Source organism: Lontra canadensis, unplaced genomic scaffold (genome assembly GCF_010015895.1).
Source record: "Lontra canadensis isolate GAN:19392208 unplaced genomic scaffold, GSC_riverotter_1.0 scaffold108, whole genome shotgun sequence".
NCBI lineage: Eukaryota > Metazoa > Chordata > Mammalia > Carnivora > Mustelidae > Lontra > Lontra canadensis.
In genome coordinates this window covers 2790883-2809161 of record NW_022631102.1, presented here as the reverse complement: position 1 = coordinate 2809161, position 18279 = coordinate 2790883, and the positions used below count along the sequence as shown (strand labels likewise).

The window sequence follows — 18279 nt, the reverse complement described above, 5'->3', positions numbered from 1 at the left end:
ACCGAACTGTGCCGCAGATTGGAGGTACTGGGACGTCCCCGCACTCGCCCGAGGACTTGACTGCTCCGCGACCTGGCAGGCGCAGGGGTCGTAATTGGGTTTGGGGTCCGCTCAGCCTCTTGCAGACAACACTGAGGTAGCCACTCCGGAGCTGCTCTGTGCTCAGAACCAGCACCGCAGAGTACGGCCGCTGGGCTCAGATTTCGCCGGGACGCCCGCGTAACTGAATTACGCACAGCCAGACGCCAGTGCGTTCCGAGTCCGCCTTTTGTTCGGCACAGATGCAGCTCCGAGCGCGGTGCGGTGGTGGCCTGCTCGGAGGTCCGGGGGGGGCGGTGGTGTGTGGAGCGTTGCTTCCCTCGAGGATGTTCTCTAAGGAGAAGAACATAAACACAGTTAAGTGACGGCAGCTAACCGCCTCGATCAGCAAAAACAAAACCCAAGAGCACTGATGGGGACACGCCCTGGCTCCGAGCACATGACGTGGGTTCGTCCTCAGCCGTCCCCTGCATCGTCGGGTACAGTCGAGGAAACCGAGGCCCAAAGGGATGGTGTGTTCGCCCTAGAGTCCCGGACGTAGGAGCGGGTGGAGCTGGGACTCCAGCCTGGCGTCCCCGCTCGCTTTCTGCCAAGTGAAGGACTCAGAGTGAGAAGCGAGGGGCAGCTGTGCCCGGTGACGGCCTCAGAGTGCCGCGAGCCTGCGTTGTCCCCATCTCATGGTAACACGGCGACCATAAAGAACAAGTCCTCCAGAGCACTTTGTCCGGAAACGACAACTTTGAGGGACTAGGTGAGGAGGTCTGCCCAGATGGCTCCCGCTCGGATCACCAAGTCTGCCCACAGCCCCAGCTCACCCAGGGGTCACACCCGATCTGGGTCCGCACGTACTCTGGGTGTCCAGACAAGCGTTTCCAAGGGTGGCCACACCCATGCGGTGGTCTCCTTGTAGTAAAATCTTAGAGTTGCAAACAGCGGTTGAGAGTCACGGTCCCTGGGAGATGGGAGGGAAGGGCCTGCCAATCAGGGCCCCGTGGGGCTGCCTGGGGGCATCACCCCAGCGTCCTGCAGTTCCCACTGCCCAGGCTCGAGTGGAGGAGCCCGCCCCGCCTGTCCCGTCCCATCAAGTCCCGCGCATCCTGCCTCAGAGACCACGAGGTTGGAGCTCCCCTGCTGAACTCCTGTGTGGTTCTCAGCACAGAAGGCTCCTTCCCCCGGGCCCAGGAAGAACCAGGCAGATTTTACCCAGTGCGTTTTGCCCCATGGATGGAAGCCTAAACACATGACCCAAAGCCCCAGCTCAGCTTCACACACAGTGTGGGATCAAATGGGTGGAAAAGGACCCGCTAAATGTCTTCAGCACGTGCCGAATGCTGGAGTGTCTCCTGTCTGAACTAGTAACAAATCATCAGATATTTAGGTGGCCTTTTCTTCTCCGAGGGAGAAACGAGCCTTTTGGTTGACGCTTTGGCTGATATGCTCATTGTGCGCTCATAATGTGTTCAATTGTGTGCGGGATTTAGGGGGCACGATGTAATCGAGCCCTTTGGTGAAGCAGCAGGGCACTGTGTGCGGTCCCCGGCCGCGTCTCGGCACACACGTGCTCCCCTGGAGAGGGAGAGTGGGGGACACCTAGCTGGCTCAGCCCGGAGAGCATGCGACTCTTGATCTCAGGGCCGTGAGCTCGAGCCCCACGTCAGGTGTAGGGCTAAGAAGAGAAGCAAATAAAGAACAAAGGAGAATAGTGAGGGCGTGAAGCCCTCCAGGTGGGTCGCCTTGCCTCACAGTTGTCCTGTGTGGCTGGGGAGCCCCCGCTGGAGCGTCTCCTGGACAAGCGCGGCAGCCGCGGGCCTGGCTTGTGGCCTCAGGCTGTGTGTGCTTTGTCCAAGGACCAAGGTAGACTTGCCGGCCCCGCCGTGGCATCCCTGGTGCCAGGGAGGAGGGGGAGGGTGTGTTGTGGAGCCGTGTGTCGCTGCTAATTACTCCTGCCACCTCGTCATCAGGGGCACCCCCGTCCCAGGAGGCGCAGGCGTGGGAGGACATGTGGCGCTGTGCGTCGGCCACATCGCCCTCCAGGGTCACGGATCTGGGGCCCGTCACGCCCGGCGGGCACAGGGGCAGGGGCCTGCCTTCCCACTCCAGCAGCCGTCCCATTCTTCAGTCCTGTTGTCTCCAGTCTCTGCATGAAAATCCTTCTCTTTAGAATGTGGTTATCACTCAAGACTGTAATGCAACAGGTGTAAGCGATGTAGGTTCCCATTCGGCCTCAGACTCTCTCTGGCCCCCCACACCGGATGCCCCGTCCTGCCCGGCCCCAGCTCCCCCTGCCCAGAAGTGTGCAGATCCCAGGTTAGGAGCGGCTGGGATTTGGTCCCATCAGCGTCAACAGCTTCTGTGGCCTGTTGGTGGTGCGCCCGTTCCTGGGGGTGTGGGGAGGGGGGAGGCTGGGTCTCTCTGTGCCTCTGCGTTCCTCCCCGAACAGCCTTCTGACTCCAGTGAGGAGGCCAAGTTCTGGGTTGGGGCCAGTCAGAAGGGCCCCAGGGAAGGCCTATCTGGTCCCCAAGAGGGTGTCGGCCACTGCCCCGCCATCAGGGTGCCACTGGCCCTTGGGGACAGGAGGAGCTGTCATCCACCTTTGCTGGCAGGTGGCCCTGACACTGTTGGCCTCTTGGCAGGCTTTGGTTGATGGCCTAGGAAGATAAAGACTGGAACCCAGAACAGGAAGGTATGAATGCTAATTAGTATGTACTCCTGGAGGGGTGGGGCGGTGGATGCTGCTGAGAGAGGTCAGCAGCTCCCGGGAGGGGCCCTGGAGGGGTCCAGCACCTCTTTTTATCTGTGTCACCTCCCTGGAGGGCGGGCGTGTGCACACACGCACGCGCACACACATGGTCCCCGACTTCAGGTTTCCCAGGGCTCGCTCTCTGCGGATCCCAGCTCACAGGCCCCCCAGACTTACTGAGTGTGTCCTCCACTGACCGTTCCCGCTGCAGCTCTGGGCCATACATCATGTGCAAAGAGTCCAGGATTCATTGTAAGAGTGCTCATGTCCAGAAAGAACCACTCTCCTCTGAGATACACAGAAAAGTAGAGAGTATAAAAATCAAAGCTGAAAAATAATAGGTACGTGTCTTCAGTATATCCTTCTCCCAGCTCTCCCCGGTTCTGCCAGTAAGCATATTAGAAGTTCTGGAATCTTCCTCTGGCAGTCTCTTATATGTCAGATGTCATAAAAGCAGTGATTTTTCCTGAAAGGCTGCCTTCCCTTGTGCTTTTGATAAATGAGCTGCTGTGTTGCTGGAGGTGTTGGTGGCCAGACGCATCATATTATTCAATATTTCATCAGAAATACTGGTCTCAGTGGAAGATGGAGTGATACAGCCAGAGGTGTTGAATGTTCGGTAATTTGTACTAATGGTAACTGTCTAACTTCATTCCCCACAAGCCACTTTAGAACGGATTTCTTTTTTTTTTTTTTTTCCAAATCAGGAGTAATTTATTTGAAAAACAAGTCCAGTTTTCACAAACTTGGCCTAATTATTTACATAAGCTCAGCTAGAACTGAATTCTTAAGTAGGAAATTTGACCTTGTGTCTGTCAGTCTGTTTGGATTCATATCTTTATCCCTAGAAGTTTGACCTGTCTTCATCCTTCCCAATTAAAATGAACCAAAACATAAGGCCTCAGATTCGGCTGGTATCTCTTGAATTCCTCATATGTATGGAGGTGGGGACACACTCCTAACGACACGGGTGTGTCGACAAGGGGTTTTAATAGCTTCAGGAACCCGAGGCTGAGAATAATGTCATGACTTCTCCACGTTCTTACCGCGGTGAACTCTAGATAAGAAGTCAGTTTGCTTCTCTCATGTGACTTCCTTCACTGGAAGATTCTCTTGCCTTAATGAGCAGCTTTCCTGAGGAAACGAGGCTCTCGTGGCCTGTGTCTTATCTGAGCCTGGCCTACGGCTTTGGGCCGTCCTCACCCCAGCGCCTTCCCCACCCACTCGCTGGAGGAGGCTGCGGGTTCTCGGATCTCAGGGAGGCTTAGAACACGAAGGGACTACACCCAGGCTCCGGCGGCTGCTTTTTGAAATGAAAAGATCTGCCTCATTAAGTTGTGCTGTAATTTCATGAGAAGGAATGGCGGGCTGGGGGCCGGTGGGGGAACCCTTTTCTCTGTCAACAACTGTAGAAAAACCAAAAGGAGAGAGAGGATCTCAAGTGTTGGAGGAGGAGCCCGTCGGGTTTGTGGGGAGACGCTGGGCTGTGGGGTTTCCCCAAGACCTGCCATCCTGAGCAGACGTCCACCCCCAGACGTGGCCCTTGGGTCAGCAGATCTGTTCCTCCGGGAAGGAGGAATATAAACTTGGTGAGTGTGTGTAAGAAAGCTGAAAAAGTTGCAGAACTGGGATTTGAAAGGGAACATTCATGATGGATTTTGAGCCACAGGTTGTCCCTAATAAAACACATTGAAAGCAAAAGTGTAACGGCAGAAGCTGCTGGCCGGCCTTCCATCGCCAGATCTGTCCAAATTAGCTTGGCGGACAGTGCTTTCCTTCTGTCTGAGCCCCGGAATTCTCCCCGGAGGGCCTGGGAAAGGACGGCCTCAGTACGCTCACACCAGGAAAGAATGCTCAGTGCCTCTCGGGGGTTCTCCTGGAACCCCCACTGAGCACAGCACAGGTGCAGGCAGAGAGCACTCGGCACACTCAAGCACACGCGCGCTCTCAGCCTCAAGACGTGGTTCTTCACAGGCCTGTCTGCTTCCCGCATTCAGTGGTGTGGACGGAACCCGGCAAGTGCACCTGGGCTGTATGGAATGTGTGACACCCACCGAGAAGCCTGGCCACACGGGCGGCAGTCTGACACGGCTGATGGACGTGGGCCCAGCATGTCTGAAGGATTACCAAGAAGGAGAAGAAGTGAGGGTGTGATTCGGGGACACTGAGGTTGAAAATGTATACATTGGAATGGATAGACACTGGGACACCCGGGTGACTCCGTCATTAAGCGTCTGCCTTTGGCTCAGGTCATGATCCCAGGGTCCTGGGATCGAGCCCCGCATCGGGCTCCCTGCTCGGTGGGAGCCTGCTTCTCTCTCTCCCTCTGCTGCTCCCCCTGCTTGTGCACGTGCACACTCTCCCTCTCTCTCACTCTCACTCTCTCTGTCAAATAAATAAATAAAATACTATTTAAAAAAAAAAAAAGAATGGATAGACCCGTGAGAATTGCATTTTGACATTGGGAAAGATTTACTCTAATTTTGAAAATAATCAAGTTAGGTGCAGGTGGAGAGGATTGACTCAGTTTGGGGGTCATGCGGGTGCCCAAGAGTCGGGGTTTGAAGTCGGTCTCTGTGGAAGTGGACGTCTCACCCAGCTGTGTTTGGTTATCATGCTTTCAAGTTGTGAAAGTTTGGGCTTCCTGGAGTAAGAGCTCCAACCGCTTCCAAAAAGGGCCCTGCCAGGCCGGCGCGCTGAGGAGGGGTTGGCCCCCTGAGAGACGGATGGGCTCTAGACTGCACTCAGCCCTTGTCTCGTGACGCGGCCTTCCTGCTTCTGGCACCTTCACTGCCGTCCCTCTGTCACTTCTGGAGCGAGTGTTCTCATCCCCAGATCAGGCTGCGTCTCTCCTCTGTGACAGCCCTCTGTGACTGACGCCTGTCTGCTCCCAGTGCCGTCAGGGTCTCCTGTCAGAGTGCCTCAGAGCTGAGTGCCCAGATGCCCGCGCAGGCAGTGCCTCTGAAGACCTGGTTGTTACCTGAAGAGTTTACGCAGACGTTGCCTTCTGTTCCGATGCATAAATAGACTTGAATTACGGCACCTCTTGTTACATTACCCGAGTGTGTTTCCCTGCTTTGTTTGTCCCACAAGTATTTGAGGTCGCCTATGTGCTGGTCCCGTTTTAGATCCTGAGGAGAACAAGGTGACAAGACGAGTCCCTCCTCTATGCAAATTTAGGATTAAGGATCCAGTGTATTACTTCGGGGCCTGTATAGTGTAAACAGTGTTCTGCTCATTTAAGGTTCTTTCAGAGGAAGATTGATTTTCCTGTTGGATTTGTGCTGTGACTTCAGGTCGCTGTGGTGTGAGAAGAGAGCACTGGAGACACACTCTTCTCCACCGAGTGTGGTCCCAGGCCCTCCGCAGCGGAACTCATCGAGCTCTTGCTCTGCTCCTGAGACCGAGCTCAGGTACCGCCCCAGGAAGACCTTTCCCGAAGACCCATCCTGCCATCCATTCCCCTGGGTCCCCTCGCACTTCACACAGCGCTCTCATGGCGCTTCTCACATGTTTTCATCATTTTCCTTTTAGGTCAGTATCATGTTTTAATTCACTTTTGAGTTGTCAAAGCTTAGTACGGTGCCCGGCAGGTATGTGTGGGATAAATTTTTAAAATGAAGTCCTTATGGTACAGGCTGCATAGTGAAGGTTGGGGCCTACCCTAAGACCTTAGTTTCCACATCCGGATGGTTTCATATCAGATGTTTTAGATCAGATAACAAGTCATACTACCATTTTTCTGTTAGGCATTTGGGATTATAATTGCTGATCTTTAAGAGAGAAGGAAAGGAAGGAAACTTTATGTAAATGGAAAAAAATAGAGGTCACTTAGAACTTCATTTTGATTAGGAAATGTTTTCAATTTGAAAAAAGATACCCAGAGCTTAAGGTCTCCAACATAAGCTCTATGTGCAATAGAGAATGTGTTGGGATTTTGTGTGCGTCTCTGTGTGTATTCTGGTCCCAAGTAGGTCAAGGTTAATTTCAAGGTTGTCAGTGTTGGTTCATTGATTCATTGCCATTGTGGGAGGCCCCGTGCAGGGCGGCCCTGCAGGACTCTCACCCTGGGGACAGTGGCTGCCTTTGGGAGGGGTGATAGAGGCAGAGGATCAGTACGGAAGAAGGAGAGTCATCTCTTTGTGTCCTTACGTGCCTTTGAGGGTTGTTCTGTTTTTATGGTTTTGCCATATGCACTTATTCTGTAGCCTTTTTAGTTTGAAATACAGCTCATATACAGAGCACATAAAACAAAGCTTAATGAATAATTATAAGCAAATACTCACATAACCACCACCCAGACCAGGCAGCCCGGAGCTGCCTGTGGGTCCAGAATAGGTTGAGGGACACCTATGTCTGTACCCTCTTTGTAAACATGAAATCATACTGAATAAATCCTTTTTATCTCAGCTTCTTCACTCAACAGTGTTTTGTAAGATTCATTCATATCGTATAGGGCTCATTCATCTGCATAGTTTCAGAATGTTCTAGAACATCCAGTGCTGGTGCACGTTCAGGTTGTTTCCAGTTTGGACTCTTAGTGCTGGTGTGAGCATTCTCTTATCTATGTTGTGCTGCATGTGCGAGAGACTCATAGGTTATGCCCAGGAATGCGGTTCCTGGCTCACAGGACTGGAGTCTTTAGGCTTTATATATTCAGGTAGATCTGTACTCTGTGGCCTGCCTTTGCATTCTTGGTGGCGTACTGATGAAGAAAAATAGTTTAACTTATATAGTCAATTTATCAATCTTTTAATGATTATTATTTTTATATGTTAAGAACTTCTTCTTAGAACCAAATAAGTAAAATCAGAAATGAAGGAGAAGTAGCAACCAGCACCACAGAAATATAAAAGAGACTACTATGAAAAATTTTACGCCAACAAATTAGCCAGCCTAGCAGAAATGAATAAATTCCTAAAAACATGCAGTCTTCCAAAGCTGCATATAGAAGAAATAGAAAATCTGATCAGACCAGTTACTAGTAATAAAAGTGAATCACTAATCAAAAAAACTGCCTCAAAAAAAAAAAAAACCCCTACCGAAATATGAAAGTCCAGAACCAGATTGATTCACAAGTAAATACTTCCAAACATGTAAAGAGTTAATGCCTCAAATTATTCCAAAACACAGAAGGAGGAGGAAAGCTTCCAAATATATTCTACCAGGCCAGCAGTACCCTGATACCAAAACCAGACAAGGACACCACAAAATAAGAAAACTACGGGCCAATATCCCTGATGAACATAGATTTAGAAATCTTTGGCAAAATATTAGCAGACCACATACAACAACACATTAAAATGATCATTACCAAAAGTTGGACAAACACGTGCAGAAGAATGAAAGTGGACCATTTCCTTATACCACACGCAAAAATAGTCTCAAAATAGATAAAAGACCTCAGTGTGAGACAGGAATCCATCAGAATCCTTGAGGAGAACATAGCCGGCAACCTCTTCGACCTCAGCCCCAGCAACTTCTTCCTAGAAACATCGCCAAAGGCCAGGGAAGCAAGGGCAAAAATGAACTATTGGGACTTCATCAAGATCAAAACCTTCTGCACAGCAAAGAAAACCGTTGACAAAACCAAAAGACAACTGACAGAATGGGAGAAGATATTCACAAATGACATACCAGACAAAGGGCTGGTATCCAAAATCTATAAAGAACTTATCAAACTCAACATCCAAAGAACAAATAATCCAGTCAAAAAATGGGCAGAAGACATGAACAGACATTTCTGCAAAGAAGACATCCAAATGGCCAACAGTCTCATGAAAAAGTGCTGAACATCACTCATCATCAGGGAAATATAAATCAAAACCACAGTGAGCTACCACCTCACACCAGTCAGAATGGCTGAAATTCACCAGTCAGGAAATGACATGTTGGCGAGGATGTGGAGAAAGGGGAACCTCCTACACTGTTGGTGGGAATGCAGGCTGGTGCAGCCACTCTGGCAAACAGTATGGAGATTCCTCAAAAAGTTGAAAATAGAGCTACCCTGTGACCCAGCAAGCACACTACTGGGTATTTACCCCAATATACAAATGTAGTGATCCGAAGGGGTACAGGCACCCCAGTGTTCACAGCAGCAATGTCCACAATAGCCAAATTATGGAAAGAGCCCAGATGTCCATCAAGAGATGAATGGATAAAGAAAATGTGGTTCATGTAGACAGTGGAATATTATGCAGCCATCAAAAATGAAATGCTGCCATTTGCAACAACATGGGTGGAACTAGAGGGTATTATGCTAAGTGAAATAAGTCAGTCAGAAAAAGACAATTATCATATGATCTCACTGATATGAGGAATTTGAGAAATAAGACAGAGGTTCATAGGGGAAGAGAGGACAAAATGAAACAAGATGAAACCAGAGAAGGAGACAAACCGTAAGAGACTCTTAATCTCAGGAAACAAACTGAGGGTTGCTGGAGGGGAGGTGGGTGGGAGGAATAAAGAGGCTGGGTGATGGACATTAGGAAGGGTATGTGCTATGGTGAGTGCTATGAATTGTGTAAGACTGATGATTCACAGACCTGTACCCCTGAAACAAATAATATATCGTATGTTAATTTAGAAAGTTAAAAAAAAATTACCGTGATCAAGTGGGATTTATTCCACAGATGCAGTCGTGTCTCAGCATCTCCAAACCAGTGTGATCAACCACATCAACAAAAGGATAAAAATCATAATGATTATCCCAGTAGCTGCAGAAAAGGCCTTTGACAAAATTCAGCCTCTGTTCACAATAAAAACTCAACAAGGTGGGTTTAGAGGGAACATACCTCAACATAATAAAAGCCGTATGTAAAAAAAACCCACAGGTAATATCATACTCGATGGTGAAAAACTGGGAGCTTTTCCTCTAAAAGACATGGATGACCACTCTTGCCACTTTTATTCAACATGGTACTGGAAGTCCTAGCGGCAGCAGACAGACACCTCTAGAAGAAATGAAATGTCATTTGCAGAAGACATGATACTACACGTGGTAAAGACCTTACCAAAAAAACTATTAGAAGTAATCAGTGAATTCAGTAAAGTTGCAGGACACAAAACTAATACCCAGAAATTGGTTATATTTCTATACACTAATAGTGAAGTAGCAGAAAGAGAAATTAAGAAAAATTCTATTCAAAAATGCACCTAAAAGAATAAAGATACCTAGGAATAAACTTAACCAAGGACGTGAAAGATCTGTGTTCTGAAAACTGTAAAACACTGATGAAGGGAATTGAAGATGACCAAATAAATGGAAAGATATACCATACTCATGGATTGGAAGTATTAATATTGTTAAAATGTCTATACTACCCAAAGCAGTCTACAGATTCAGTGCACTATCAAAATATCAATGCATTTTTCACAGAACTAGAACAAGCATTGCAAAAATTTGTAGGGCACCACAAAAAACCCCTGAATACCTAAGGCAGTCTTGAGAAAGAAGAGCAAAGCTGGAGGCATCACAATTCCAGACTTCAAGTTACGATACAAAGGTATAGTAATCAAAACAGTATAGCCAACATAGACCCGTAGATCAGTGGAACAGAGTGGAGCACCCAGAAACAAACCCATGCTTATGTGATCAGTCTATGATGAGGCAGGAATATACCGAGGGGAAAAGACAGTCTGTCCAATACGTGGTGCTGGGAAAGCAGTTCAACTATGTGCAAAAACACAAAGATAAAACTCAAATGGATTAAAGACCTAAATGTGGGATCTGAAACCTTAAAACTGCTAGAAGAGAATAGCCAGTAGTTCTGTTATTGGCTGTAGCAACTTTTTTCTAGATATGTCTCCTAAAGCAAGGGAAACAAAAGCAAAAATAAACTGTAGGGACTTCATAAAATTAAAAAGTTTTGAACAGCAAAGGACAGTCAGCAACCCACTGAATGGAAGAAGATACTTGCAAATTATATATCCTGTAAGGGGTTAATATACGAAATATATAAAGAGCTTTACAACCCAACATCAAAAAAGCCACAAATAATTGGATTACAAAACAGGCAGAAGGCCTGAATGGACATTTTTTCAAAGACATACAGATGGCCGGAAGACACATGGAAAGACGCTCAACATCACTCATCATCAGGGAAATGCAAATGAAAACCACAATAAGATACCACCTTACACCTGTCAGAACAGCTAGAATCAAAAAGACAAGAAATAACAAGTGGTGGCAAATGTGGATAAAAAGGAACCCTCATGCACTGTTGGTGCAAATGTAAATTGGTATAGTCACTGTGAAAAACAGTATGGAGCGTCCTCAAAAAAAAAAAAAAAAGACAAAGAAACACTGTTAAGATTCGGTATCCCACTGGTGAGTATTTATGCCAAAAAATGAAAACAGTAATTCAAAAAGATATAAATGCATTTCTGTGTTTATTGCAGCATTACTTAGAGTAACCAGGATTATCCGTTGATAGATGAGTGGATAAAGGAGATGTGGTGTGTATACATATATGTACAATGGAACGTTACTCAGATGGAAAAAGGCTGTGATCTTGCAATTTGCAGCAGCACGGATGGAGCTAGAGGGTGTAGTGCTAAGTAAAATGAGTCAGTCCGAGAAAGACAAATACTGTGTGATCTCACTCGCGTGTGGAATCTCAAGAACAAAACCAAAAGCAGACTGAGACCTGTAAATAGAGCAAACTGATGGTTTCCAGAGGGGAGAGGGCGGGAAGATGGACAAAGTGGGTGGGAGGGATGGGACGCCTGGTCGGCTCCAACTCTTGGTTTCAGCTCAGATCATGATCTCAGGGTTGTGAGACCGAGCCCCGCGTCAGGCTCCACACTCAGCACGGAGTCTGCTTGGGATTCTCTCCCCTTCTCCTGCCCCCCTCCCCGCTCACGTACACGCTTGCGCGCTCTCTCTCTCTCACTCTCTCTCTGAAATAAAATAAAATCTTTTTTAAAATGGGTGAAGGGGAATGGGAGATACAGGCTCCCAGTCATGGCATGAACATGCCAAGGGAAACAAAGATAGAGCGTAGGGAATATAATCAGTAGTGTCAAGTAGTGTCGTGTGGTGACAGATGGTGACCACACTTGTGATCACAGCATAGAGTATCAAGTTGTTGAACCACTGTACACCTGAAACTAATGCCACATTGTGTAGGCTATACTCAAATTTAAAAAAAAAAAAAAACCTCTACTTTCTTGACATAAGATACTCTTCCGTATTATTTTCTTAACGCGTTAGAGTTTTATCTTTCAAACTTAAGTCATAACCCACCAGGAGCTTCTGTTTTATTTTTCTATATGACGGGATCCAGTTTCTTTCTTCCTCCCTCCCTCCCTCCCACCCTTCCTCCTTCCCTTTCTGTCCCTGGGTACCTGGTTGTCCCAGTGTCTTATATTGGAAAAGCTGACTTTTCTTTGCTGTTCTGGAATACAGTTCTGTCATAAATCAAGGCTCCATATATGTGCATGCCTGTTTCTTGGCCTCTGTTCGCTGTGGCTTGGCTGTTTTTGTTAATAAAGGTTTAAGTAAGTCTACTTATTTCTGGAACAGCACGTTGCCCCTACCCCGTTCTTCTCCAAGAGGGTCTTATATTTCTTGTGCATTTGAGATCCACGCACCCGCGTTCTGTAAAAGTCTCTGATGGGGTATGGATGAGGCAGCACTGAATGTACAAGCCAGGTTCTTCATCAGGTCGATGTTACCCACAGAGTCCCAGCACACCCGGCACTCGTCCAGCCCCATGGGATCCAGCGGGAGCTTCCCTCTGAGCTTGGAGAGGCGAAGGGAGCTGGTCCCGCCACATCCTGCCACTTTGCTCAGGCAAGAGAAAGAACACCGTCAGTCTTTACAAGGGAAAGGATGGTATTCACAGAAAAGATACACAGATAATTATGTCAGGATTCATAAGAGGTAAGCAGGGGTAGCTACATACAGAAGGAGTCCCCAGAATCATTGTATGTGTCGCAGCAGCTGTTAAATCTTTTTAAAGATACCGTTCACGGTGACATCAGAACGTAACAACCACCTAAGAATAAATCTAAAAAATATATGGCACATTTTAAGAGAAAACTATAAAACTTTATTGAAAGACATTTAAGGGGACACCTGAGTGGCTTAGTCGGTGAAGTGTCTTCCTTCAGCTCAGGTCATGATCTCGGGTCCTGGGATCGAGCCCCAAGTTGGGCTCCCTGCTCAGTGGGGAGTCTGCTTCTGCCTCTGCCTCTCCCACTGCTTTCTGCTCTCTCTCTCAAATAAATAAAATCTTTAAAACGAAAGAAAGGAAGGAAAGGAAAGGAAAAATGGGAAAGGGAAGGAAAGGGGAGACAGACATTTAAGGAAAACTTGAGTTTAGGAGAAATATTCCATGTCCATGTATTGTAAGACTCAGTATTGCAATGGCCTCCATTCTTCCCAAATTGATAGAGGGAATTTAAAGGGCCTTTCATAGTCAGGGCATGAACAGAACAAGGTGAAAGAACTTAGTCCAACAGATACGGAGTCCTATGGCTCTAGGAGCTAAGGCTGCTGTAGGTCCTGGAAGGGGCGTTCGCACACCAATACAGCAGTCCCTGCCTGCACGTGCTTGACCTAGGACAGAGGGGACGCAGGCAGCAGTGGGTAAGAAGAGTCAGTTCAGAAATGGTCCATAAAAAATTTCGTCTTTCAAAAACAAAATGATATTGCTAAACTTTTGTTTTCTAAAAGTGGGAGAACCTTGCCATCTGCCTTGCTTTCTCATAAAAGAACTAGAGCTCAGTGGGATTCATGTTACTCATAGAGAATCGCAGATTTACCTGTATTGTTAGCCACTGCCTCCAACTTTATTCCCCCTCACCTGGGACTAAGAACAGGTGTATTGGAAAGACAAGATGACGCCGTCGCTGGAGGTCTGGCTCTTCCTTTGGGAGAGATTGCTTGTTTGTCTCCGTTTTCTAGGAGCTCTCTCCCGTCCGTGGGCCCATGGCCTGCAGGCGTTCGCGGACCGTTGGGTGACCGTCCACTGGGCCTTTCAGAGCGCGGCATGAGCTCCTAGAGCCCCGCCGTGCTCACACGGTGGCCACTGTCCTTGGAAATCAGGCCGTGTCAGCTGCTTAGCAAATATCCCGTGAGTGACCTCGAAGGGGCTCACAGGTCCTCAGTGGGTGCCTTTGGGGGAAGCATCTCTTGTGGTGGTGTCCTCTAGGCTCTCGGTTGGGGGCAGCTCCATCCTTTATTTCACTGGGGTCAGGGTTATGGGGGCAGAGCCATCCCCTCTGTCCCACCAGGGCAGGCGCGGGGGCGGTGCGGTTTGCTGACTCCGCGCAGCTCTCCTACTGAAAGCTGGGTCTCTGCTGTATCTTGTAGTGTTTCTTCTCACCACGAAGACTCGTCAGGTGGAAGTGGGCTTGGTTGGCTTTTTTATTTGAATCCTTTTTCTACCCACAAACAGTTCGCATGGTGCCTCCTCCCGTGGGGCCCCAGTTTAGTAATTCAGCCTTGCAGGATCACAGCCTACAATTCAGTGTCGGGGCCCTGCCCCTCCCGGGACCCAAGCCACACCCCGATGAAGCTGGCTGGGATGAGGTTAGCCATTTAGGGCTCCCTGGGGAAAGCCTGCAGTGGTCTCCAGACTGACAACCCAGAGCAGCCTCAGTGTCCGGTGTATGGCTTGTAGACTGCGTGTGGATTATGTGTGGATTACAAGAAGAAGGTGGAGGTACCTAGGAGTTCTGCCCCCTCTCTGTGGCTACTCTGGTGGGGCAGGTGGAGGCATGCTGCCCTCTGTCACGGTGGGGCCAGGAGTGCGTGTGAAACTAAAATGGGACGCGTTCGCCCTGCGCGGATGGCGACCTTCACGGAGCGGCTCTGTCTGTCACAGATGACTGGCTTCCTTTCACTGAGTATGTTTTTAAAAGAAAGACACGGTCTTCTCCCTGTGCCGTTTGTGCTGTTTCTCATGGGCTGGTGTCCTCCCTGCTCCTCTCTCCCAGTTTGGCATGGGTGTGACCCTATATTTTGCTGCTGGGTATCCTTCAAGATTTACCGTGAAATAATTGAGAAGTGTCCCAAGTGCACAATAACCAGAGTCCTAAGGATGGGGGGCGGGGGTACCTGAAAGGTTTATATAGACCCAAGTGTTTGTGATACTATGTGTGCAAAATGTAACAGCTCTTAACTTAAGAAATAGTAATAAAGAATGTCCTCTCGCCAGAACTGTGATCTTCTCTTTGATTTCCCTCTTGCTCTTAGCAGTTTCAGTGTAGGGCTGGGCTTGTCCCGGGCGGGTGGACTTCTTAATCCCCCTCCCCCGCAGTTGAAGAGCCCATCACTGGGGTTCCTGGCAGCACCCACAGGCTGCCACTGAGTTTTGTCTCCTGGTACAGCTTAGCTGTTAGTCCCTGTTGGGATCAAGGCTTCTTCCACGCGTTCTGAAACGCATCTGTCCGTGTTAGTAGTCTGTCTGCAATTTAAAAGGAAAGTAAGCCACTGTCCCTCATGGGCAAAATTCAGAGCCCATTTTTCTTATTCTGCTTCATGAAAGTAATTGTAAGGTTTGGGTCAAAGGCAGGGCAGTGGCTTACTAAGAGTGCGGTGGTCTTGCGTCTGGAATACGGAAATGTAATGTACCAGCACCTCGGGGTCTGGTTGGTTTTGTAACGTTCGGCTCATGTTACATGGATAATCAGGGGAGGAGAGTCAAGTACGGCCCAGCTGATGCCACTCATACCTCGTTCTTCTTTCAAGATTAGCAGCGCTAATTTAAAAGGTTTTTAAAACTTTCAAACTGTGAAGTTATAAAAATAAACAAATGAGTTTTCCAAAAAAATAGAGTTCATGAGATTATAGTCACAGACTTTTTTGGTAAACTGTAAATGAAAATAGTACCATAACACCTTAGCTGTTTGGTACCCTGGAAGAATTGACACAATTTCCCAAAAGTTGAAATTTTGTTACCTTTATTTACTTAACAGAGATAGAGAGAGCAGGCACCGGGGGAGGTATAGAGGGGGAAGCAGAGTCCCGACTCGGCCGGAAGCCCAGCGCAGGGCTCTCTCCCAGGATCCCGGGATCAAAACCTGAGCCGAAGGCAGAGGCTTAATGACTGAGCCACCCAGGCCCCCTCTGCTCTTCCCTCTTAATTGGAACAGACTTGTTTTAGTGTTTTTGGTGACAACTTTGTCTTTATTCTGAATGTCAGTTCTTACACTGCGTTAAAGAAGTGAGTCACGCTTTTGGGAGCTTTGATGTGTGTGGAACGCAGCAGCACCCCAAGTGACCCCAGCATCCCTTGCTCTAGAGTAGAGCATAGTGTCCTACCTGTGCCCCGCCACTTAATGGCATGGTGGCCTCAGGCAGGGAGTTTGAGCTCCCGGCATCTCTCTCGGTCCTCATCAGGTGTCTCTTGCGGCAAACACAGGCTTCTTTGCTTCCTAGGGTCCAGAACACGAGAATGCCAGGTAGGGTCCAAACATACAAGCCATGACGACAGACTGGCAAACAGGAGGGTGAATGAAGGGTAGCATGGAGAGAGGATGGAAGTCAAGCGAGGAAGTAGTTCAGAAAAGGAAGCCTTGGGGCGCCGGGGTGGCTCAGTGGGTTAAGCCTCTGCCTTCGGCTCAGGTCATGATCTCAGGGTCCTGGGACTGAGTCCCGCATGGGGCTCCTTGCTCAGCGGGGAGTCTGCTTCTCTCTCTACCTGCTGCTCCCCCTGCTTGTGAGCTCTCTCTCTCTGACAAGTAAAATCTTAAAAAAAAAGAGATTCACTTCTAATCGTTTAAAAAAAAAAGAAAAATAAGCCAATGACATGTTCACAGAAATAATGTTTTTTATGAAAAGAGCCATATTTTACGAAACAAAGACAAACTTAGCGGCATTGTTTTATGTTGGTGCAGATCTCTCTCGTGTCTGGGTTCTCCCGCCTGCTGCTGCATTCGCTCTGTTGCCACATGTTTGGGTTCACGTGTACGAAGACGCATGTTTGGGGAAAGGCGAGTGTCTTAACAGCCTTTTCAGATGGTTAGGGACATTTTCTCGATGTGACACCAGAACTTAAATGGCAGCTTCTTGAAGGAACATGCAGTGTGGATTGTGAAACCATGGAACCCGCTGTCCGTACATTTTATTCCATTAAAACCCAGTGGACTGACTTTCACTCCGAGTGGTTCGCTTGCCCTTGAACGATACTGTAACATGATTTATTGATCACTTTGAAAATACTGGTTCACTGGGTTTGCAAATCTTTGGAGACATTTTGCCAGTGTTGGACCTGTTCTAGTGTATGTATCGCTAAATCCTGTGGGTTCGCGTCACCGCCCCGCTCCTCCCCCCCAGAGCAGCTGTCAGACTCACGCTGGCCGGTGGTTTTCCACACTTCCCAGAATACTGGAAGATCGTTCAGGGCTCCTTCCCTGTCCGGCCCCAAGACGACCCTCTAGACTTGTTTCTTATCTCTGTTGTGTCGTGGTAAGGATTACGTGGGAGAAAAATAATGTGTAAATGTGGATAAAGCTTATAGTATGGCCCTGGCCCAGACAAGCACTCACCGAGTCACGTGAGTATTGTTACTTACTATCTGCGCTGTTTTTATACCGCTGTCCTCATGAAGATCACCAGGCATCCTACGTGGTATGTGTTGACCGTGGCCCAGGATGAGGAATGAAACGTGTTTCGTGGCACGCTGGGGTGGTGACTCCATGTGTTTGCAGACTGATGCCGCTAGCTCTGTGTTTGCCAGCAAGCCAGGGGACACCCACGTGCCCTTCCTCTGTCACTCAGCTCACCTTGCCTGTTCCTTCAGGTGTCACTGGTGGGAAGGTCTGCCCCCCCACCCCACCCCAGACTGGGGCCTGTAGTTTGGCCCTCGTTCCCTTGCCCAGCACAGCATTAGCATGTGATAACTGATGCTCAGATGATATTTGTTGAGTGAACGAATGCATTGAGAGGGCTTATTTTGAACCGTCCTCTCAATGTGGTTTAGAGAGTAAATAGTATAAGAATTATATCCTATGACGCATATGAGCTGAGCAGTGACTAGCTGCTAGTTGTTTTTCTGTTTGGGGAATGTTTGACCTCTCTCCGTCCCTACCCTGTTTCTCATCTTGAATCTCTATTAATTCAAAATAAAAATAGTAGAAGGCTTAAAAGTGTTTCACAGTAATTTGGGGTTAAGCATCTTTGCGATCAATATCCTTTGCTTTCTGCTTTTCAGATGTTCCTCCTGCTGATCAAGAGAAGCTTTTTATCCAGAAGTTACGTCAGTGTTGTGTCCTCTTTGACTTTGTTTCCGATCCACTAAGTGACCTAAAGTGGAAGGAAGTAAAACGAGCTGCTTTAAGTGAAATGGTAGAATATATCACCCATAATCGGAATGTGATCACAGAGCCCATTTACCCAGAAGTAGTGCATATGGTAAGTGCTTGTCCCAGCCCTGACTCCCCGACCAGGGCCCCGGTATCCTCAGCGTCTGCTGAGCCGGTGGGGCCTAACACAACTCCCCCCTCAAAACAGTCCTCGTGTGGCGAAGTTCGTACTGGAAGAATGACAA

At 48.3% G+C, this 18279-nt stretch overlaps 1 protein-coding gene across 6 annotated transcripts in view; it reads left to right on the top strand.

Annotated features, from left to right (window-relative positions):
• PPP2R5C (protein phosphatase 2 regulatory subunit B'gamma) overlaps positions 1-18279 on the top strand; it is a 120241-nt gene that overhangs the window by 55885 nt on the left and 46077 nt on the right. For all 6 annotated transcript variants that reach the window (XM_032839577.1, XM_032839580.1, XM_032839581.1 and 3 more), the window contains one exon: positions 17944-18143. In XM_032839577.1, the coding sequence (XP_032695468.1) occupies positions 17944-18143 (200 nt within the window). The remainder of the gene's footprint in view (positions 1-17943; positions 18144-18279) is intronic.